We start from the raw sequence: 23,466 nt of genomic DNA, 5'->3' as shown, positions 1-23,466 counted from the left end.
CCTTTGAGAGCTCAACATTAATATTTTTACACATAGATGTTTCTGTGTTTACACAGTAAGTTTTGAGCCATTTTTCATGATTGCTGAGATAATTTCTTGTAACTTTCATATAGAAATGCAATTATTTACCAAATGTGTTCTTGTCCCTAAAACATACTTTAGATACAGTGGCTTTGTACAGATGAATACTTTTTTGTTGTTGTATGAATTAGATGCAGTTCCCATTGTAGGATCTCTTTTGGCTGAATAGTACTACATCTGTAGTGCGTTATAGTCTTTGGACATTACATAGCAATTATCTTGTGTTTTCATTTGGGGGGGGGGGCATATTTAGAATAGATATTTTTCCATTAAAAGTAGGCCAAAGTTAAATCAAGATAGTATTACGATAAGATATTCAAACAATGTGTTTCCTTTTTTAAAGTGGACTTAATGTGTTTAGATTTAAAAATAGAACGTAGATTTCTTTGTTTAGAAACCTTTAAATAAAAATAGTCCTTAGATGTCTGAGCTGCCTATAAATTTCTTTTAAATAACAGCTACACATTTTTTTCCATTGGATGACATTGCTTAATATTTTCAGACAGTTGCTATGCTTCGTTTGTTTTTCTGACTCCATAAAATATAATGACTTTAATACCTTCCAAAGTTGCATTCTCCTGCCAAAAGCTAAAGTCCCCACTTCCATATTGGGCCTGGATTTTTTAAAGATCTCATTCTTTTATAAGATTAACCATTCGTCAGGATTTCTGTAGCTAATCCACACAGAGTTTTCTAAATTCCAGCAGTCAGTAATACAATGTCCACATGCGTTATGCTTTTTTTTTTTTTTGACATAATTTAATGATTGTGAATAGGTGATGCTTTTTTTTGTCTTAACACAATCACATGTCTGAGCATAAGACAATGTTACCAAAAATATCCTGGTCAACTGTAATGGTGCAATATTTTCACATGGCTGCACAAATTAAAAATAGTAAAGCGCCTGGATATGGTCATGAAAATATTCTGCTTGGCTGAATATCCTTCAGGATGGGAAAAATCAACCTCATCTTAGGATGAAAAACAGAAACATTTTCCTCTATTTAGAACAGGATGGTCAGTCTGATAGCCAGGGTCACATTCAGCCTCAGGACTCCCTTTTTTATGCCCCCTAAAAAGCCATCAGCATGGTTTTCTGCCACTTGGAGATGGAATATACTGAATGAAAAGCCTCTAATGCAGGGGTCTCCAGCCTCGGCCATTTTAAGACTTGTGGACTTCAACTCCCAGAATTCCTCAGCCAGCCATGCTTGGAGATTGAAGCCCACAAGTCTTAAAGCAGTTGAGGTTGGAGACCTGTGCTTCAGTGTACAGTAAGTTTTGAAATAAGCTGAATATCATTTTTTTTAAAAAAAGATGGTGGGTAATAAAACTATTTTGGGGGAAAAGACTCATTTAGGGGCAACTGAGATGTGTTTTCACTTTGCAGCACAGCTGATCTGAGTGCAGGTCTCTCCCTTTCAAAAGATAGATAGCTCACGGCCACCAAAACTTTGCCCAGCCCTGATTTAGACAGTTGTCAGGATTCAGATGCCCAGGAAATTGCCTGATATTAAGCTCATCTGGTCACATGAAAGGTACAGGGATTCTTGGGCTTGTGAGGTAGGTGTGACTGGGAGATGGCTATTGAACATCCTTCCCATGATGTTTGGGCTGGTCTTGGAAAAGTAACCCAACCTTTATGCTCCCTTTATTAAAACGATTCCTGGCAGCTCTAATCAGGAATATTGGAGAAACTCTTTTTCCACTTCACTGGTATCCTAAGAGCATACAGGTAATCCTTGACTTACGACCACAGTTAGCCCCAAATGTCTGTTGCTAAGTGAGACTTGGTTTAAGCGGCTTTTGCCCTGTTTTATGACCTTCCTTGCCACAGTTGTTCAGTGAATCACTGCAGTTGATATTTTAGTAGTTCGGTTGTTAAGCGAATCTGGCTTCCCCATTGACTTTGCTTGTCAGAAGGTCGCAAAAGGGGATCACACGACCGCCGGGACACCGCAATGGTCATAAATATGAGTCAGTTGCAAGTGTCTGCATTTGGATCATGTCAGCATGGGGATGCTGCAATGGTCGTAAGTGTGAAACCACAGTAATAAATCACTTTTTCCAGTACTGTGGTAACTTCAAACGGTCACTAAATGAACTGTTACGTTTTAAGTCGAGGATGACCTGTGCTGGATTACCACCTGAAGATTTAAGTGACCAGTTTGCATTTGAAACTCCCACGTACAAAGCGAATGTGGCCCTTCGCCATGCTTGTAATGGGAAGAGAAAAACAGGCATATACTAACAAGTAGTCCTCAGCTTATGACCACAATGGAGCTCAACATTTTTGTTGTTAAGGGAGAAATTGGTTAAGTGAGCTTTGCACCATTTTACAACTTCATTTGTCACAATTGTTAAGGGAATCACTGCAGTTGTTACCGTGTTTCTCACAAAATAAGGCCGGGCCTTATTTTTTTTTGACCCCTGAAAAAACGGCTAGGCCGTCTTTTTAGGGGTGACTTAATCCCCCCCCCTTGCATCCTCGGGTGGGCAGGCAGCGACGGCTTGGATGTTGACCTCGGCGTTGGTGGGGCACTTCGTATCAGGAGACCTTCTGCCACCATTGCTTTCCTTTCTCCCATGCTGCCGCGGCTTTTAGAGCAACACTGCGGCGTTTGGCGCAGCCACGCATGGCCAGCCAGGGCTCCTCCCTGCAGCATAGGGAGAAGGGAAAGCAACAGTGGCGGAAGGTCTCCCGATACGAAATGCCCCACCAACGCCGAAGTCAACGCAGGCAGCACCATATCCAGGTATGCAACAAAAGTACTTCCTAACGGCAAGCCCCCCCATCATTCCCCCCCATTTCGTATGTTTAATATAGGCCTTAATTTGGGGGGAGGGGCTCAATTTCATTTCATGCCTATAAAACATGCTGGGACTTCCTATTGGGGGAGGCCGTATTGTTGGAGAAACACGGTAAGCTAGTAACCTGGTTGTTAAGTGAATTCAGCTTCCCCATTGACTTTGCTTGTGAGAAGGTTGCCAAAGGGAATCACTACAACGGTCATAAATGCGAATCAGATGTCAAGCAACTGAATGTAAATCACATGACCCTGGGGATTCTACAACAGTCTTAAGTGTGAAAAATGGTCATAAGTCCTTTTGTTCCGTGCCTTTGTAACTTTGAATGGCCGCTAAATGAACTGTTGTAAGTTGAGGACCACCTGTGTCATGTTGGACATGCTCAAATAAAATTTAAAAAGGCATTTTCTTTGTTTTTTTCTTTCAGAGTGGAAGATGATTTTGAAAAAATGTTGCAGGTGAGCTCTAAGCCCAAGCTTAAACCCAAACCCAACGTGGCCTCTAAGCCAGCAATACCTAGGAAGCCGGTGATACCTGAGAAAAAATTCTCATCTTTTCCAACCCGAACAGGACAGCCAGCGGAAGAGAAGATCCAAAGCATGGATGAGATGGACATTCTCAAATACATTAAGGAAAACGAATCCATCAGCGGTGCAGAGCCGAGCCTTTTCTGAAGCATTTTCTGCGCGTGGACTTTCCAACAGGAAGAATTTCCACCTGCCACTTGGGTCCTGGATGTCTAGCATACCTTGGACCCGTGTCCTTGGTTGCCCTTTTGATTGGTCCTTTAGTTCCATTGTTTTTTAAACAATGGAACTTGATATTGGGGTTAGAATTCTGCAAAAAGTTAATGAAGTTTTTGACACAGAGCCACGATGTTTTAATTAACAATGCCTTGTTTTAAAAAATGTTAAAGGAACAGAGCCGATAAAAAGAATGTTGCTAACCTTTGTGCCAAATGGATTATTTGGCTTGAAAAGTATCGGAGGTCAAAATTAATAAAAGGAACTAACATGGTTGGATTAAATATTGACACTAGGTTGACGTTGTTGTTGAATAGAAGTTGTTTATTTCCAAATGGTTTTCAAAACTTCTTGGAAAAATATCACTGAAGTGCAAGAAACATGCATAAAAGCATTTTTCAGAGTCATATTTCTCCTTTAAGGGTTATAATGCATTGAGTCTAGATCCTTGGGAGACTGCCTAAGTGCTTTCTGAACAAATAGCCTTATTTGTCTCTCAATTTTCTGATCAGATGGTAGGTTTTTGTGGTACGCTGGAGTCAGCTTGAAATGTCTACAGAACATGGCAGGGAAAGCGTCTGCAAAAGATTCCAGAATAATGATGTGAATGATGGCTATTTTTAATATCTTTGTAATTTGGGGATAGTCTCATCATCAACATTAAGAAGGGTGCTTCTTTTTGATGTTAAAGACTCGCATCTTGCATTATTGTTCGGTGGGAAGAAAAATATAGTTTGTTAGGTGCCAAGCCCCCCGATGCTTCTGGCAGGATTAGGAAAATGAACAGCAACACCTCAGTTTTGATAGTTGAATTATATATGATAGTTGAATTGGATAAGAGCTAATTAATTATTTGACAGCATACTCTTGTTATATGAACATCCTGTGTTTTTCACTCAGGTGACCCAGTCCCGACAAAGTGAATTAAGCCATAATACCAAATATTTGATGACTCGTTAAACTGTCTGGCTTGCTTTCTGAATCTAGAACTGAGTGAATGCAAAAAAGCAATTAAAGCACTTTAAAATATGTACATGTTTAATGCATAATGTTCCATTTATAATTACATAATGCTTTATTTTAAATAAAAAAATGATTAAGCACTACTAATACAGTATTAAACGTTTCCCTTGAGGAGTAAATAACAAACATGACTGGAACAAAATATAAGGTGGTGCAATAAAATAACAGAGAAGTTAGTTGTACAGGATGGGTACCATTTGTTATCTTTCCTCATCTGCAATCAGAATGGACAATTCTCTCCTGTTGAAAGTCCTTGTTGTAAGGGGCAATTAATCGAAGAGGAGAGAAATGCGCAGTAAAAGTGTGGCCCCAACCCATTTTCCTTCTCTTCTTCATTCCTTTTTCTATTTTAAACATCCCTTTCTTCCATGCCAACTGTAACCAACTCTTCTCAAAGGTCTACATTCATCATTTTTCAAGTATTTTTGACATTGATTCTAAGAGGGCTGTATAACATCAAATCTATTCTAAACAGAATGGTATCCTTAAAACAATTCCTAATTTAGAAATGTTATATTACATGCAGTACAGTACTAGACAAGGGGTACCATGAATATGTTGATGTAGTTTTTCTGAATATAACTGGGTTAATGCTGAGAAACATCTTGACCGCAGCTGAGTTATGGTCAGTTGGGGAAGCAACCTGCAAGATGATAAAGAAGACAAGTGGCTATAGATAAGAGAGAGAGAGCTGAGAGAGGTCTGGTGGGTTTGGCTGTGCCAAAAATGAGGCTTACCTGTTTCTCTGGCCCTATGCTATTGCCTGTTCTCCTGTCAGATGGGAAGAGTCAAAATCAGACCAAATCACAGATGAATGATCCAATAGAAATACAGAATCAAAACTAGAAATGGTTGGTTGCACAAGCATTGTAGAATGTGACAGTATAGTTGGATTTGATCTGCCTGTGATAATCTTGCAAAACACTTGATATCCTGGAGAATCTTCAAAATTATGTTTTTCAACAGGATATCTGATTCATATGTTTTATGTCATTATATCAAAATGCCAAATAGAATTCCACAGATTTGTCTCTAGTTTACTTTGGTGACTTGACGATCACCATACAATTGTTTTTAATTTTTTCTATATTTCCTTGTAGTTTCTACTGAAGGCTTTTAATTTTAAAATAATTATTTACTTTCGGGATACAACGTATGGTATTTTGCCCTAAATATTTCATTGGAAATGTATTTTACATAATAAAGTATATTTCTGTGCTATATTTTACCTTTGAGAGATGAGATGGAATAAATGCACAATAAAAGTTATTGAACTAAACTGGAAGAAAGAATTCTTTTATTTTAAAAAGAGCTGTGTAAGATTTTGCATTGTCCTTGACTTACAACCATTTGTTTAATGACTGTTCCAAATTACAATGAAAAAAGTGACTCCTGACCAGTTTTCACACTGACATGAATTTTTGATCATGTGACTATGGGAATGCTCTATTGTAGCAGCCCCATAGTCACCTGATCAATATTCAGGCACTTGACAAGTGGCACGTATTTAGGATGGTTATAGTATCCCAGGATCAGAACCTACCAGTTCTGTGGGTGTGGCTTGGTGGGCATGGCAAGGGAAGGATACTGTAAACTCTCCAGTCAGAGGTGGTGTTTGCCGGTTCTCCAAACAACTCAAAATTTCCGCTACTGGTTCTCCAGAACTGGTCAGAACCTGCTGAATACCCACCTCTGCAACTGAAGTGATTCACTTAACTTAAGCAATTTGCTTAATAACTGTGGCCAAAAGGTTGCACAACTCAACTTAATTGTCTTGCTTAGCAATGAAAATCTGGGACTTAATTGTGGCCATACGTCAAGGACTACCTGTAGCATTGTTTGCTGGTTGTCCCCTTTGCCCCATAAAGATAAAAAAGGACTTTGTTGTAAGACTTACAAAGCAAGAGGCGTCTAACTCCATAAAACACAACATGCCCACATCAACCTGTGCTTCCCTGATTTAAGATCTTAATTCATACAAGGTTAAAAAAAAACTAACTTCATTCATGACATTCAGTTAACTATGCCTAAAAGTCAGGTGGCTATTAAATAGCACTCTTGTTTATTTGGGCAGTCAACTAAAATAAAATGGGAGGAACAATTCTGGAAACAGCTAGTTGTTACAGCAATTTTAAACTTCAAAGGAAGTGAAATACAGAAAAGTAGTTGGGGAGAAGATAATAGTAGGCATTGTGGTTCGTTACTCTATATATCACAAAGTTCGTTACTCTATATATCACCACAATGGTGAAGCAACTAGAACTGAGACTATTAGAACCAGAAAATGAGGACCTTTGAATTCAGCAGGACTTTCTTGAGCAAATGAATGTTCACTAAGAGCAGTTTTCCTACAAGGAATTTTAATCACACTGAATAAGGGAAAACACCTTTTAAGATCAAACACTGCTTAGTTTTTCATGCCTGAATTCTCTATTTTAGGTCCTTTGGCTAACAGGATTATAAAATAAATCTTTAATATTGCAGCTAGGGGATTAAGGCCAGCAAACTATTTCCCAAGACAACCACTGCTGAGCTGAGAGTAGAATACAGCTTCCTAAAGTTATATCTATTGGCATCCAAAAGAGCCCCAATGGCTCACTGACACTAATGATTTACGATTTAAGCAGCTGTGGAATTAAGCCATAAATGGTACTCAGAAATAAAGCAAAATTAGTGGCAACCCTTCTTGGTTTGCTCAGCTATATCATTCTGGACAGCAAATAATAGCTTAAGTCTGCTGTCCAAGCCAGCATGAATAACAGTGATAGAGTATTGTGCCCCACAATATCTGGATGGTCATGGCTTGCCCATTCCTGTCCAAGCAAAAAGCATAAATGTTTAGGACCTTGAATTTGTTCCTGCTGGAAAAGTATCGAGTGGGTTTCTATTCATGAGATGCTTCCAAATCCGCCCGCTGCCCGCTTCTTGATTATTACTACTGCAAAGCTGCTTTCTAATAATTTACTTTTGAATACAAACTAAAGAACCCTTTTCCAGCAGTGACCACAATATGATTGACTTTTGTCTCAACATACGCCCACACAAAAATCACCACAATGATGTAATCCCCAATTGTAACTTCAAAAAGGCAACTATGATCTTATAGACAATTCCATCTCTCATCCCTTGATTGGCAATCTCTATTCACTGGATGCAATACTGTTGAAGACCATTACAACATATTTTTACTTGAAGTCAAAAGAGTCATCAAACTATATGTACCAACAACAACTCCCAAAACAAAACAAAAAGCAGATTACCCATAACAATAAGGAAACTTCAATCCAAAAAGAGATCACTCTGGCGGAAAAACAAATCTGGTCACGCTGCCAATTTCAAAAGCCGATACAAAAATTTATGCCACCAGATAAAGACCGAATGCATCAATTATCACATTAAACAAGAGGAAAACCTTCTAAGCACCAATTCCACCCGTGTTTTACAATTTGTAAACAACAAACTAAAAGACCCAAGGTCTATCCCACCCTTGATAGGACCTGATGGTAAAGACTGCAACGACGACACCATTAAAGCCAACATCTTTAACACATTCTTCGGCTCAGTATTTGTAAACAGCAATGGATCATGCCCAATATTTCCTAGCCGTACCACAGATAACAACAATGATCTAATACATATCGATTTTACAGAAGACAATGTTGAAAAAGCACTACGCAATCTAAAACCATCTCTATCTATTGGATCGGATGGAATATGTGCCTACTTAAAAAGCTATCCACTGCCATAGCCAAACCTCTAAGCATAATCTTTGAAAAATCTTTAGGACCAGCTCCTTGCCTAACCTATGGTCACAAGCCACAGTCATCCCCATCTTCAAAAAGGGAGACCCAAGCCTAGTTGAAAATTACAGACCAATCTCCTTATGCTGCGTCACCTGTAAAGTCATGGAATCAATTATTAACCAATCCATCATCCTCCACTTAGAGACAAACAACCTACTCTCCAATAAACAATTTGGTTTCAGAAAAACTATCCTGTAATCTGCAACTCTTACACTGCAAAAACATATGGACGACACAACTCGACCACGGCAAAGCAATTGACGCAATCTACATAGACTTCTGTAAAGCCTTTGATTCAGTGGTACACGACAAACTACTCCTAAAAATAAAATCCTATGGTATCTCTGGACAACTGAATAACTGGATAGAAGCATTCCTGGCAAACAGACAACAAATGGTCAAAATTGGGAGCGCCCTATCAAATTCTGTACCTGTCAATAGTGGTTAGGCAGTGTTCTAGGACCAACTCTCTTCATACTCTACATAAATGACCTCTGTGATCATATTAAGAGCAATTTGCGTTTTTTCGCTGATGATGTAAAGCTGTTCAATACCACAGACAATACTGCTACCCTACAAAAAAGATCTTGACTATGTATCAGAATGGTCAAACAAATGGCAACTTCAAATCTCAACAAATAAATGCTCTGTCTTACATATTGGCAAAAAAATCAGAAAATAAAATACAAGCTGAATAGTCAAGATCTTGTTGATGACCTCAAGCTCTGTAAAGGACCTTGGAATACTCACCTCTAATGATCTAAGTGCTAGAGCCCACTGCAACTACATAGCCAAAAAGGCATTAAGAGTTGTTAACCTAATCCTACGTAGCTTTTTCTCTGGTAATATCACACTACTAACCAGAGCATACAAAACATTTGCTAGACCAATACTCGAATACAGTTCATCAGTCTGGAACCCCACATTACGTATCTGATATTAGCACAATTGAGAAAGTCCAGAAATATTTCACAAGAAGAGTTCTCCACTCCTCTACTCGTTGTAGAATACCTTATGCCACCAGACTTGAAATTCTAGAACTTGAAAACCTTGAATTACGCCGTCTTCGGTCTGACTTAAGCATGGTATATAAAATCATACATTGCAATGTCCTACCTGTCAATGAATACTTCAGCTTCAACCATAACAACACAAGAGCACACAATAGATACAAACTCAAAGTAAACCGCACCAAACTTGATTGCAGGAAATACGACTTCAGCAATAGAGTGGTCAATGTCTGGAATACTCTACCCGACTCTGTAGTTTCTTCCCAAACCCCAAAAACTTTAACCTTAGACTGTCTACTATTGACCTCACCCCTTTCCTAAGAGGTCTGTAGGGGCGTGCATAAGCGCACCAACGTGCCTACCGTCCCTGTCCTATTGTTTCTCTTATTCTTCTTTATTTTTCTTATATGTACCCATTTCATGTATTCACAACTATGTATACACTTATACTTATTATCTTGTAAACAATTGGCTAATCAAATAAATAAATTTTTTTTAGGAGTGAGTTTTAATAGGTGTTTTTTTTTTTTTTCCCTTTTTTGGGTGGGGTTTTTTTTTTTTTTTTTTTTTAAACAAATTTTATTTTTTTGGGGTTTTTTTTTTTTTTTTTTTGGGAAGTTTTGGGGGGGTTTTTTTTTTGGGTTTTTCCTCACCCCCTTTTTTTTTTTTTTTTTTTTTTCTACCCAAAGTTGTTTTAATATTTTTTTTTTTACAGGCTCATTTTCTGGGCCATCAGAAATTATGTTCTATTGATACTGTAAAAGCTGTAAGAGAAATAAGAAAATGATGATTATTCTATGTGAAAACTGCAAACTTAAAAACTAAAAGAGTGGGGAATAACAGTGACTTACAGCTCTTGAAAAATATAGGAAGAACAAAGAAGCATTATAAAATCTAATCATACTGTTTATTGTCATAACTCTTTTACCTGCATGGAAAATCGCATCGCCTATGCTTAATAATGAGCATATTTGCCCAGAAATAAACCCTGATGTGTTCAATGGGCACTTAAGAATGCAATTATAAAGTTCTTGTCTCTGGTTTTGATGATCCCAGCAGATGTGCTATTTATTCCTTTGTTAGTCATAATTTTATGGAACTATAATATTGGGGTGGGGGAGGGTGTAGGGTAGGCAGAGGCATTACTCATTTTTCTCTGCGATTTATGCCTACACAGAAAATGTTCAAAAAACCTGCAAGAGCTAAGCTTTTATTTGATCACCTTTGCTGAGGGTCTCATTTTATATGCTCAAAAGTTTAGCACATGCCATTTTAAAAAATGACTATGGGACTGTAGCAAATCCCATTTCTGAAGTCAGCAGATATGTCAAAACTCTCCAGAAGGATGATTCCTAACAATAATAACTTCTTGGCTGTACTAAGAAGAATGAGCATTCTGATGCCCTCTGGACATTTTGAACCACAAGTCTCCAGATCCCTGGACACAGGCCACGGCAACTGGAGATCATGAAAGTTGAATTAAAAAACAAAAACATCTGGAGGATACTTTTGAGGCCCTCTTGTGCTGGTTTCAAACATTCACTCTGACAACTTTGAATGATAAAATTCAGGATAAATTGCTGTCTGGTCTGGAAACTGCAGAGGAGGAGTTCAATCAGCTTATATCTGACCCAAAGGAGAGGAAAAAAAGTTGGATGCCCCAAAGTCCAACATAAGAACAAAGATGCGGATAAAGATAGAAAGCCAAAGATGGAAAGTTTTCAGTCAAGTAAATCAGCCAAGTGAAAACAGTTAATTCAAATCAGAACAAGCTGGAACCAGAGTAGGTGTAGCTGCAGGAGATGTCTTAACTCTCTGCATGTCTTGTAAAAAAATCAAGTGCCAAGAATTAACAAGTTAAACTCAGTCTCCATTACTTCAGCTTCTTATAGTTGATTTTTGAGCTATGGATTCCTGGATGTTGACCTTACTTTGCTTCCCTGATTTGTGTCTGAATCTCCTGATTTCACCTGCTTTGTATATGCTAACACCTGGCATTCATTCCTGATAATAGATTCCTATGTGCTGATTTTGCCTCCCGCTTGCAACTTCCATCAGAGACACCGGCCTTGTACAGAATAGTTTGAAGAAATTGGTTTAGAACCCAGGCATTGTTTTCTTTTTTATTGTAGATAAATTTTAAACTGATGGGATGCTGTATAGGCCAAATTAGACAAGGTAGGATTGTACCAATGCACTTAGTATGGAGTTCTGTTATTTGGAGGGGAGGGGAAAAACCAGGTGAAAATCTTTTTCCTTTGTTGTTTTTGATGAAAACTATTCTTTTTCAATAGAAGGGAAGCCTCCACTCTCATTAGCAGAGACTTTTCTGCTAATCTAAGGGGGGAAATATGCCCAAATGTCTTCTGATAGGTTCTAGAACAGAGCAATGATGTTATTAATGCATTCTGGTTGTAATTTGTTCTTTAAAAGTTATCAGTTTATCAAATATCCAGGGTGTTCTTCGTTTCATGAGTTGAAATAAACTTTTTTGATGATCCTAATTGTTGGATAGAAGACTCAGTGCCCCATGCAGATATTAGGTGGTATTATTGAGTTGTGCTAGAGCAGGGGTCTCCAACCTTGGCAACTTTAAGTCTTGTGGACTTCAACTCCCAGAGTTCCTCAGCCAGCAAAGCTACAGCAAAGCTGGCTAAGGAACTCTGGGAGTTGAAGTGCACAAGTCTTAAAGTTGCCAAGGTTGGAGACCCCTGTCAGAGGATGGCACTATTAAACAAATACTTAGAAGAGACAGAGAAGGGGCATCGCTGCTTGCCTATATGAGAAAAGTCACATTGGCGAATTTTTCAGTGCAATTTTTTTCCACAGCACATATGTTTTCTCGGTGTCTCATCTTGGGTTACTCATTCCAAAACCGTACTGTAAGTAAATGTTTGAGAAAATGCAAAAATAAACATGGCATCCAAAATTGTATCTGTTCCCTTACAAAGTAAACACGAGATTAACATGAGGCTACAGAACCATTCCAGTAACTGAATCCCTGAGGTTGAGACCTGTCAGGGTTTTCTGAAGCAGTTAAATGCATGATTTGTTTCCTGGGGTTTTTTTGTCCCATGCATTTCATAATACTTGACTTTAGCACTGCTTCTGAACCTCGTGGACATCTTAAAGCAGGGTTGTCAAACTCAATGTCATTGTTTTAAAATATCCATGTCGAGTAATGTAGAGTATTTTTCATAGTTCCACATCATCTGAAGGCTATTAAAGGGCATGCCTATGTCATATCTGAAGGCTATTAAAGGGCATGTCACCACTGACATGTGTAGTATCTATTTCATCAATCTAACTTAAGCATGATGTCAACATTAATTACTTTATGCATTTTCATGGAGATATGGCGGTACAAGCAATTTTTTGCAACCTATATCAACCTATATTTCAGTTCAAGAGGCCACGTGAACAAATTAAGATGGTGAGGGATTCTTATGTGCAGATATGCACATATTCTTATATGCAGATATGCACACTTTCCCATCCACTTCCACACATTAACACAAGCTGTAATCACACATGTTGAGGCATGGTTTCTGCATTGACTTGTTGAATAAACAATAATTTGCTTGGTTCACTTTTATCCACTACAATATTTGGATTCATGGAAACATCATTGATATTTCACATATGCCCATTTGCACACATTTATGCACACAATACATACTTCCCACCAAAACTATTGACCCTTGAAAAACACATAGAAACATGCGCTCTTTATCCATATATGTTCATATATAGAATAAGTTCATATTCTAACTCTTATTCCATTCATACTCTATATGTTCCATTCTAACTCTTATTTTATCTTACTCCACCTGGGATAACAACAAAGAGAGAGAAAAAATCCCATGGGAACCAACTATCAAGCTGAGAATGAGGAGACTATATTATAAGAAGAATTACTAAATTTTCCTGAAATTGCCAGATGTAAGATTTTGACCATCTCACCCTCCTCCCCCAAATATCCACAGATTTGTGCTAAACTACTGAAGACTTGTGAGACATCAGAAATAAAATCCTGAAAGGTCTGGCAGTCTTGTGAGATGCTGACCACTTATTTTAGAATTATCATTCTTTAGATACTAACAAGAGATGTTGGAGTGCCTTGGCATCCACAGTGTGTGGATAAAACCTGTCTTAAAGTCATTCATTTGCCCATCATCTTTCTCTACAAAAATGATAGCATTGAATGACCTATAACAGGGGTGGGCAACTACAGCCCCTTTAGAACCTTGGACTTCAGCTCTCTAGCTGGCTCAGGAATTCTGGGAATTGAAGTCCATAAATTGTGAAGGAGCCATAGTTGCCCACCCCAGACCTACAGAATGAAGAAACTATCTCCCTCCCACGGATGCATCTGTTCTAATCCCTGATGCAATACATCGAAATGAATTGTGGCCTGGTGTGCCAAAACCTTTAAAAAGTGTGGAAGTTACATGTTTCCTTCCTGATACTAAACAAATATACATCACAGTTAAGACTAAAGGCAAAAATCTTAAGAATATGAAGACTTAAAGTCCATTGCACGGAATACAAAGAATTCTGGATGCAGTGCCCCTACAAATAGAGTTCATTGGATATTATAGTCTGCAACACAAATTCATAATGATGAAACATTTTCTCCACAAGCTATTAGTTATTAGCAGTGATAAGAATGGGGGAATAGATGCTTCTTGGTCACTGTGGCAAAGGAAACTATCATCCTCTGAACAATTTTGGTTTTAAAAATCCCCATCTTCCCAAACGCTTGCTAACATGTTTCCAACACACTTTGCAGTCTTAGCTTCTTTGGTTCGCTTATTTATGAACATGGATCTCATACAATGAATATATTGTTTCAGGTGAGCAGGATGCGACAGTGGCTTAAACCAAAATTGCTTTTCCCAGAGCTTTTCTATATGTAAGCTTTACTGATGTGCCCAGAGGAAAAGCTTGGATTTGTGGGTTCACAATCAAGCATTAAGTTTGCATTAGGGCAAGTTTCTTCTACCACCTTCAGTCCTGGGTGATTGTTGTTATTTGCAGGTCTTTGTTTAAGGCACAGATGGACAATATTTTGTTTTTATTTTAAGGATCACATTTTAACTTGATGCCTGTCCATAATGGGTCAGAATTTTTTTTTTAAAAAAGAGTAATCCGCTATTGTCATTTCTGGCACCTTCTTTTCTCATATGCATTTTCCACTCTGATTTTCTTCAAAGGCTACTGGAAGAAGAAGAGAGCTTTCTTGGAAGGATTCTGATTTCATTATTTGCAAAGGACTTATAAAATTAGGCTAAAAAAGAATAGAGCTACAGCCTACCTGTGATTTTTACTATTTGTTCAATTGACTTAATTTATTTGACTTCTGCTATCTACTTTGGGAATAAAGACGATGCTATGGTTACCGGAGCGAGACTGCAAAAATCCAGAGCGTAACTCTATAGACTTTTCTCTATCTCTTTTGAGGCCACCCAGCAGTCGCCCAGCCTTCTGCAACTCAACTACACCAGTCTGAATGAAAGTTTATATACACAGCTCCTATTGATCAGGACTTACACATCCCTGCATAGTGCTCTGATGTGCATTGATACAACTGTGTTTGTGTCAGTGCCTTCAGTGATCCTCTGTTTCATTTATGATTTCATTGGCTGGGAATTACAGGAATTGATATTCGACACATCTGGGCCGCACCAGATTAGGAAGGCTGAGTTAAGGAAACAGTATGTCCATTATTGAGAATAACAATTCTGCATGGTATTCTCCCCATCCAAATACATACAGTGCAGCTACAGATCAGCTGGCATGGGGAACAAGATGCTGGCAGAAGATCTTAAAGGACTTCTGCCAATAGTACTAGGTTTACATTCCAAGAGAACGTCTGGAAAACTTTCAATGATTTTAATTGTGTTCTTTATTCTATGTCATTCTGCAAGTGATTTAGCTGAGGTAGAGGATCTTTTGTTTGCTGGGGACGACATTTAACGTCTTGGAGAAAGTCAAGATGTGCAATGAATAGAAGAATGATACAAAATACACAAAATACACAAAAGCACAACATATGCATGACCAGGAATAAGATCTTCATCCCCCCCCCCCATTCTTGGTCATTCATATGATATAGGTCTACCTACTTTTTATGGTTTTGCGGAAGGCTTTGGAAGTTTCTTTGGGCTTGGAGACAGAAGTATGATATTTATTTATTATTTGTTCAAATAATTTTGCAGTAACCTTCCCCCAGGAGTGAATATTTATTTATAGGGAGTACTCAAAAACTAATAGTATAAAAGCTAAAGACTACAAAATAAATTATTACTAAAATTAATCAGCAATTCAAACTTTGACCAAAAAAGGACCCGTCTTCACCATTTTTCTGAATGCCTAGAGCAGAGGTCTCCAAACTTGGCAACTCTAAGACTTGTGGACTTCAACTCCCAGAATTCTCCAGCCAGCTATGCTGGAATTCTGGGAGTTGAAGTCCACAAGTCTTAAAGTTGCCAAGTTTGGGGACCCCTGGCCTAGAGAGTAGGAACCAAATGTTGATTTGAGGAGGGAAGTTGTTCCACACATAAGGCCTTCTCCCACAAGATTGGAAAGATGGGTCTTTGTCTGCCTCCCTTTTCAGAACTAGGTTAAGACTATTTTACAGATGTTCAGGCATTCCATGTCTATCCTGTACTTGAAATAATTCTCCTCAGAAGGAGTTCCAAGAGGGGCCTGGGAGCCACAAGCAGACTGCCCCCTTTTTTGAAGGGCAACACGAATATTCAGGAAAGAAACACATTACTCTTCTCTCTTTTCTGGCCTCTTAAGTAAAAAAAACAATGTCTACCAAAACAAGATAAAGGATGGAAAGATGGAATGTGGCCTTGAGAGTTTGGAACTACATTTGGTGTCAGACAGCAGTGTCTGCAGAAGTAGGTCAAAATCAGCAAGGGGGTATATAGAGCATCACAGGGCAAGACCTACCCTTGTACATCTGTCAATGTTGCATGTATGTTCAAGGGCATCACTATGCGCTGTCCACCGTCTTTCTAATTTTGACCCACCCTCTATGTATGGGGTTAGACCAGTGGTGGGATTCAAATTTTTTTACTACCAGTTCTGTGGGCGTGGCTTGGTGGGCGTGGCAGGGGAAGGATACTGTAAAATCTCCATTCCCTCCCCACTCCTGGGGAAGTTTACTGCAAAATCCCATTCCCTCCCCACCCCACTAACTTGCTTTCCAGCTCCGTTCTCCTGTGCAGGGCAACAAAAGAAGACCCAGCCGATCAGCTGGGACTCGGGAGGCAGAGAATAGATGGGGGTGGGACCAGTCAGAGGTGGTATTTGCTGGTTCTCTGAACTACTCAAAATTTCTGCTCCAGTTCTCCAGAATTGGTCAGAACCTGCTGAATACCACCTCTGGGTTGGAGTCAGATACCAGAAAGAAAACTAGATAGAATAGTGGTCATGATGATGAACTAGGATATCCAAATCCCTATTCACCTTTGAGGTTCTCTGAGTGACTTTGAGGTAACTCTCTGATGAGCAATGTACAAGGTACAAAAAGGAAGGACACAAATCCAATAGAAAAATGAATGCAGTACAAAAATAAAACGGTGGAGGGAGAAGATCATCCCTCCCTGCATGATGAGAAAGCCATTTCGGCTCCCTTTTGACACTTTAACATAAGGCTTACTGGTGTGAATCAGCAAAAACAATAATCCTCCCCACTCTCAATCTCTTTCCAAAAATGGCCAACAGCAGAAGCTTTGGATAAATGTTTTCCGAGAAAAATAGGAGTATATTTCTGACAACCTTGGATGATCTATGGGCTGAGACTTCAGAAACTGTTTTAACTCCCCTACTCTTCTAAGTGCTGATCTATCACCCTGACTTTTGTTTTGTATTTTTTACTAGTTGTAGGATTTATAAATATGTCTTTTTGTATAAATCATGCTGCTTAAGACCTTCAGATCAGTCATGAAGTGATGGAAAAAGAGGAGTGAAGAAAGTGGTTTTTTTTTATTATGGGCAAAAAGCAAAGAATTGAAAAATCACATGAAACAGAAGCTACGTATTTCATGAAATATTTGTTTTCTTTCAGATAACCCTGCAGATCAGAGTGGGTGCATTTTTTTGAGGGGGGTTACTTACCTGATACAACCCTCTCCCCTTTTGTTTCAATGGGATATTTGGAAGATGTCTTTTCTTTTAAGTGCTAGGTGAATATTAATGTGTTAGAAAACCAGGGTTGGCCTACTGTAGTGAATAGGGTTCAGACATTGCAAGAGTTGAAGGGGAAAAGCCTGTCTTGTCAATCAAACCTGATTAACCAATAAATGGACAAGGATGTCTAAACCCCATCAACATCAAGATCTGAGGAACCAATCAGGAACAGAAGATTCCCCTCTCAGGTGACTTTTTAAAAAGAAACCTGGAGTAGAATTATTCAACAATATTGAGACAAGGAAGTCTAGATGTGGATTAGAATTTGATCTAAGTGTTGGGTCTTTTGCTGGGTGTGATATGTTCTGGAAAGGCTGACTCAATTTAGGTTTTTTTTTTAGAACTAATTGTTCTGTTCTTTCCTTTTCCTTTCTCCTTTGTTTTTCTAACTCCCTTTTAGTGCTTTGACCTTGCTATACACAGTAAAGACTTGAATTCTTAATAATAGTGATGTTCACTAAGAACAAAAGGCAGGCAGCCTTAGGACACATTCTACTAGCCAGTTAGCTCTTGAAAAAAAGGCCATGAGGATTGTTACTTGTCTCCTTTGAATCGGCTGGAGTTTAGAGAAGGATGTACTTGGACTAAAATGACAGTAACTGCACAATCAAATAGGTTCTTCCCAGAAGTTGTGAGAAGACACAGTAGAGTTATGAGAAGAGAGTTTAGAGAAGGAAGAGGGTCCAAATCACCATACTCTTTGCAATATGCCCATTATGACTACTATTAACTATAACAGAATAAGAGTTGGAAGGGACCTTGGTGATCTTCTAGTCCAGAGGACTCCAAACTTGGCCACTTTAAGACTTGTGGACTTCAACTCCCAGAATTCTCCAGCCAGCATAACTGGCTGGAGAATTCTGGGAGTTGAAGTCCACAAGTCTTAAAGTGGCCAAGTTTGGGGATCCCTGTTATAAGCCAACCCTCTGCTCTGCCAGGAAACCCTATACCAAGGGTCTTCAAACTTGGCCACTTTAAGACTTGTGACTTCAGTTCCCAGAATTCCTGAGCTAATGTGACTGGAGGATGAATTCTGGGAGTTGAAGTCCACAAGTCTTAAAGCTGTCAAGTTTGAAGACCCCTGCCCTATACCATTTCAGACAAATGTTTGTCCATGGTGAATTGGCATCTTTGGTGGCAAAGGACAGTGATGGTGGGGACAGAAGCAAGGTGCAAGGGAGATAGGGCATGTCACACAATTGGCCACAGCTCTCTTAATCTAGTCCGTTCTGCCTTGGTATTTAGGCAATAAAACAATTTCATACAAAACTGAATTAAGATTCAACCAAGTGTCCAATCCAGTCACCTATAAACCATGAGGGACAGATGTTGTTTTGTTATTGCCTCAGGCAGCAAAATAACCTGAGTTTGTCCTGCACTAGAAAAGAATAGATTTTCTTCCCTGCCTCTTCTAAAAAAATATCATTTGTGATATTAAGCATCTGATTTTTAAAAGCAACAACCCAATTGGGTTAATTCCAACTCTTTTAGAAAGAGGCTCATAACCTGCAGGACTGAAGTCTAAATAAGTCACTCTGCATGGCAAACAAAACAACCAGCTTGGATAGCAGTAAGACACCAAACTAGAAAACGGCAGTCCATGTGTTCTAGTGCTGCCTTAGGTGGAAGGTCAGCTGGTGACCTTGGGCCAGTCCCTCAATCTCAGCCCTGGCAAGCAGGCAATGGTGAACCACTTCTGAAATCTTGCCAAGAAAACTGTGGGGACTCATAGAGCCAGGAGTCAATATTGACTGGAAGACACCCTCCAAAAAGATAAACAAAGCACATCCTTCAAAAGGAATGAGACAAGAGAAGGCAGGATCCCTGCAACATAATGTGATTATAAGCCTGCTCATGTTTCCATTAGCAACGGCAAATTGTTGCTTCTCTTAAAGGAAGAACCTCCAACCTCTAGTCCTCCAACATTCTAATCTTCTGATTCTTCCTTGAATTTCATTAACTGTTATGACTGACATTTTTCCAAATGGGCAAACAGTTTTTATTTTTTTTTACAGGACCACTCTCTTAGAACAGAGATTGTTCCAAAGAAAGACAAGATTTCTGAAAGATTTCACTTAGATTTACAACTGCAAGCAGTAAACAATTGGAAAGCAAACAGGTGCATAAAAGCCAGTGCTGATTTTAGGCCAGTTTCTCACTTACAGGCACTTACAATATCTTTACAGCTTTACTCAGCCATCATTGAAAGAACATAAAGTCCGTCCTCATTGCAGCATGACAATGATTGGATAATATTAGCATTATAAATCACCAATGAGTGCAAAAATGATCTCAAAGAGGCTCCAGTCTTCTTAAGGCAAATAACAGAACATCCAATACGTTCCAGCGTGTTTCAGTTGCTTCTTTCCCAGTAATCTTGCACAGCTCCAGAGCCTCTGGCTTCTAAACATTTACCAAGGTATCTTCAAGATACCTAGACAATGACTTATTGTGCAGCATGATCAAGGGTCCCTCACACAGCAGTCCTAATTTACCACAGACCTGAAGATAAAGCCCCCCATCTGAATCCAGTGAAGGTTGGTTTCCACCCAAACAATTAAGAGCTTAGAAGAAGTCTCAGCATCATGAATAAGTTCTGTTCAAAACAAGTGTGACATTAGACTTCTGGTACTCCAAAGAAATAGGGAAGGCAAACAACTAGTGGTCATGGATAGGGTAAAATCTAAATTTGATGACAACTTAGCCGGAATTAAATTAAAGCTATTTAAATATGATAAGCTTTCACCTTAAAAGTTACAATTAGATAGTAACTTATAAAGGAATTTTCAAGGCTTGTAAATGCCACATAAGGCCTTGGAGTCTCAAGCTGTCTTTATGATAGTCTACAGCAGGGTTATCAAACTCAAGGCCCATGGGCCAGATATGCCTTGTGGGGTGCTTAGATCTGGCAGTTTAGTCTGGCAAGATTCTGTCTGTTGTGCTTAAGGAAATAAAGAACTGAATTCTGGCTTGATTGTTCTGTGTTGCTCTTAGGCTGGGCCTGACAGTCTTCCTGTCTCTCCTAAGAAAAGTAAACTTGAAATTGTGTGTGGGTTAGTGTTTGATCCAAGCTTTACAAAATGCAGGCTAAGGGGTTATAGGAAAACATGTTGCTTTGTTGTAGAAGCAAAGTATATCAGAACAATAACTAAACTGTGAGTAATTCCCCAGCAAGCTGACCAATTTATCGAACAACACAGTTGTTCTACTAATGGAACAGGGGGGAAAAAAGGATGAATTGCAGTGGGCGTGCCTATTGTTACTTTCAAAGTGTCATTGTTTTTCAATAACACCTGCTGAAATGGCCTATCTCTATGGCAACTCAGTAAAGTTTTTAATTCTTTCCATTGTACTGTAGTCTATAGGAGTCAAGGAGGAAAAAGGCTCCTTAACAGAACAGTAGGGCAGTAAGAATGGGGTCTGTTCTTTTAGCAACCCTTCCCCTCTCAGTGCTAGAAGTGGGTTAAAAGAATAATTTTGACTGGCATTTATTTCAAAGTATTGCAGTAAATAAATGATAAACTCCAATCCCCAGGATTTGTGGGGATGGATCGATAAAGGATCCAAATATTTTCTTATCTATTTTGCTTACCTGCAGCTATTACAGCTTTGGAGCCCTGAGCTTCCAAATTCACTGCACTGATCGAATAAAGTGACTCGATCACTGAGATCTTCTTGCATATGAGTAGACATTTTTAGTAAAAGGATGGATCCACCCTAGAATTTCTATTTTTTCTCTCTATCAAATATCAAGACTGACATCTGATACCTTGTTTGTAAAGACTTGGATTGTTTGGAAGTTTTATACAATTAAACAAAGACCAGACCTTAAGTGCAGAGGGATGTTGATTAAAACAATTCAAAGTATGCACAACCCAAATTGGATAAATGATTGGATACATCAGCCGTTTATTTTTATTTTTTTTAAGAGGATTTTGTGGTAATGCTCCCCAAAAAATAAGTTAGGATTTGGCCATTTAAAATTACAATGTTCTCTAGTAAACATGCAAGCTTCTGATTTGTCTAGACTTCTAAAGCACTATTTTGTCAGTCTGGAATAGAAGCAACCTAAGCAATCGTTCCCATATTCCCTCGTCAACTGAGAGAAGTCTGTTCGCATAAGACCAGTTGAGTTTGACAGAGTTTGTGGGTGGTTTTCTTTTTATTCACTTGCACTTTCACTTTAATTTTTTTAAAAAAACTTTTTTTCCATTAGAGAGAATCAGCTGCTTTTGGTTTTCTGCCAATTTCTGTTTTAGGTACATGTTTAAGGAATGGTTTAGAACTGTGGTTGCCAATCTGGTGCCCTCCAGTGATTTTGAAGCTGAGCTTTAGTAACCCCAGATGTTTGGCTGATGGATTATGCAAAATCCAAATCATCAGAAGGGTAGATTAGGATGGTTTATAAAAATGAATATTTTTTAATGGAAAATACAGAGTTACCAACCCTCAAATTTTTTTTTATTCTCCCCTCCAATTTAATGATATCCCACACTTATCAATAAGGATTTCACATTACTTAAAATTCTTCCAATGGTTCTGTGTTGTATGCTTAGCTATTCTGCTGATCATTATCTGCAATTCAAAAATTTCAATTTAATTGTGATTCCAAACTTTTATGTGGTAAATTGGATTCAGATATCATATTCTGATTCACAATGGGACCATTCTTTTTTAGTTTCTAGTAAAAAAATCCTCTAACATTGAACTTACTAGGAGTCCTGCAGTTTCCAATGGTTCTGTAAACAAACCTAAATGTGTACATTAGTGGACTGATTAAAAATATATGGAGCGAATGTTTATTTTTGTTATTAGTCTGCCTAACATTAAGAGAAAAGAATAATAATGAGGCAGGGGGTAGGAAATAACATCACATTCCTCAACAGAACTAAAGGTCATAAAAAGATTCATGAAATGGGCAGTTAATTGGTGGTGTAACATAAACAGATAGGTGTAGATTTAGATCATAGCTGTTATATCTAATACATAGATCTATTTTATCTGCTGGTTAGCACGCAAAATTTTTCCTGGCATTCCCATGTTTCAAATGTGAACACAAAGGATGGATGTAGACATCATCCTACACCCGTGATGGCAAACCCATGGCACACGTGCCACAGGTGGCATGCAGAGCCATTTGTGCCGGCACACAAGCCACAGGCAAACTTACCTCACTGCGCATGTGCGTGCCTCACAGCTGATTTTCGGCTGGTTTGAGGCCTTTTTTGGCCTCCCAGAGGCTTGAAAAAAGCCACTGCAGCCCGAATAGGCCTGTTTCATCACTTCCCTGCAAGAGGCTTTTTTCAAGCCTCTCGGAGACCGAAAAAGGCCTCAAACCAGCCGAAAATCAGCTGTGAGGCACAGTGCAGGCAAGGGGGGGCGGGTGGTGGCGGTGGTGGTGGTGGGGATTGCATGCACATGGGCAGGGGGCGGGGGGCCACGCATTGTCTTCTGGGTGCTGGCATGTGAGCGCACACAATTATTGGCAGAGGAGCCAAAAAAGTTAGCCACCACTGTCCTACAGCATAATAACTATTTGTTTATTATTGACTTAGGCAAACCCATTAACCATTGAATTCAATCTGTATTAAGAATCATGGCACAGTGTTAGGTGTCAATACAGCCAATTAGTTTTGGCATTTAAATTGGTCTTGTCACTGCAATGAGGAAACTGATTCTGAGAAGCAATGGCTCTCAGTGTTGACTCTAGCCAATATAAGTGTTCCAGAAGCCATGGTGTAAGTTCATCCTTTATCCAGAGTCTCTGTGAGTTAGATGAGCAGTCTCCAAATT

The 23,466-nt window shown here is 38.9% G+C and overlaps 1 protein-coding gene across 3 annotated transcripts in view; it reads left to right on the top strand.

Annotated features, from left to right (window-relative positions):
• The window catches only part of HS1BP3 (HCLS1 binding protein 3), a 102,507-nt gene that overhangs the window by 41,807 nt on the left and 37,234 nt on the right, over positions 1-23,466 (top strand). For 2 of the 3 annotated variants that reach the window (XM_026675550.2, XM_087947314.1), the window contains exon 7: positions 3,317-5,934. The exons of the other annotated variant lie outside the window; for it this stretch is intronic. In XM_026675550.2, coding sequence (XP_026531335.2) covers positions 3,317-3,563 — 247 coding nt within the window. In that variant the 3' untranslated portion in view covers positions 3,564-5,934. Of the gene's footprint in view, positions 1-3,316; positions 5,935-23,466 lie in introns of those variants that run through there. 3 annotated transcript variants of the gene reach the window in all.

This window comes from Notechis scutatus, chromosome 1 (assembly GCF_049901735.1).
Source record: "Notechis scutatus isolate UNSWTSFEM ecotype Mainland chromosome 1, rNotScu1.2, whole genome shotgun sequence".
Taxonomy (NCBI): Eukaryota; Metazoa; Chordata; class Lepidosauria; order Squamata; family Elapidae; genus Notechis; species Notechis scutatus.
This window is presented reverse-complemented; position numbering and strand designations above follow the sequence as displayed.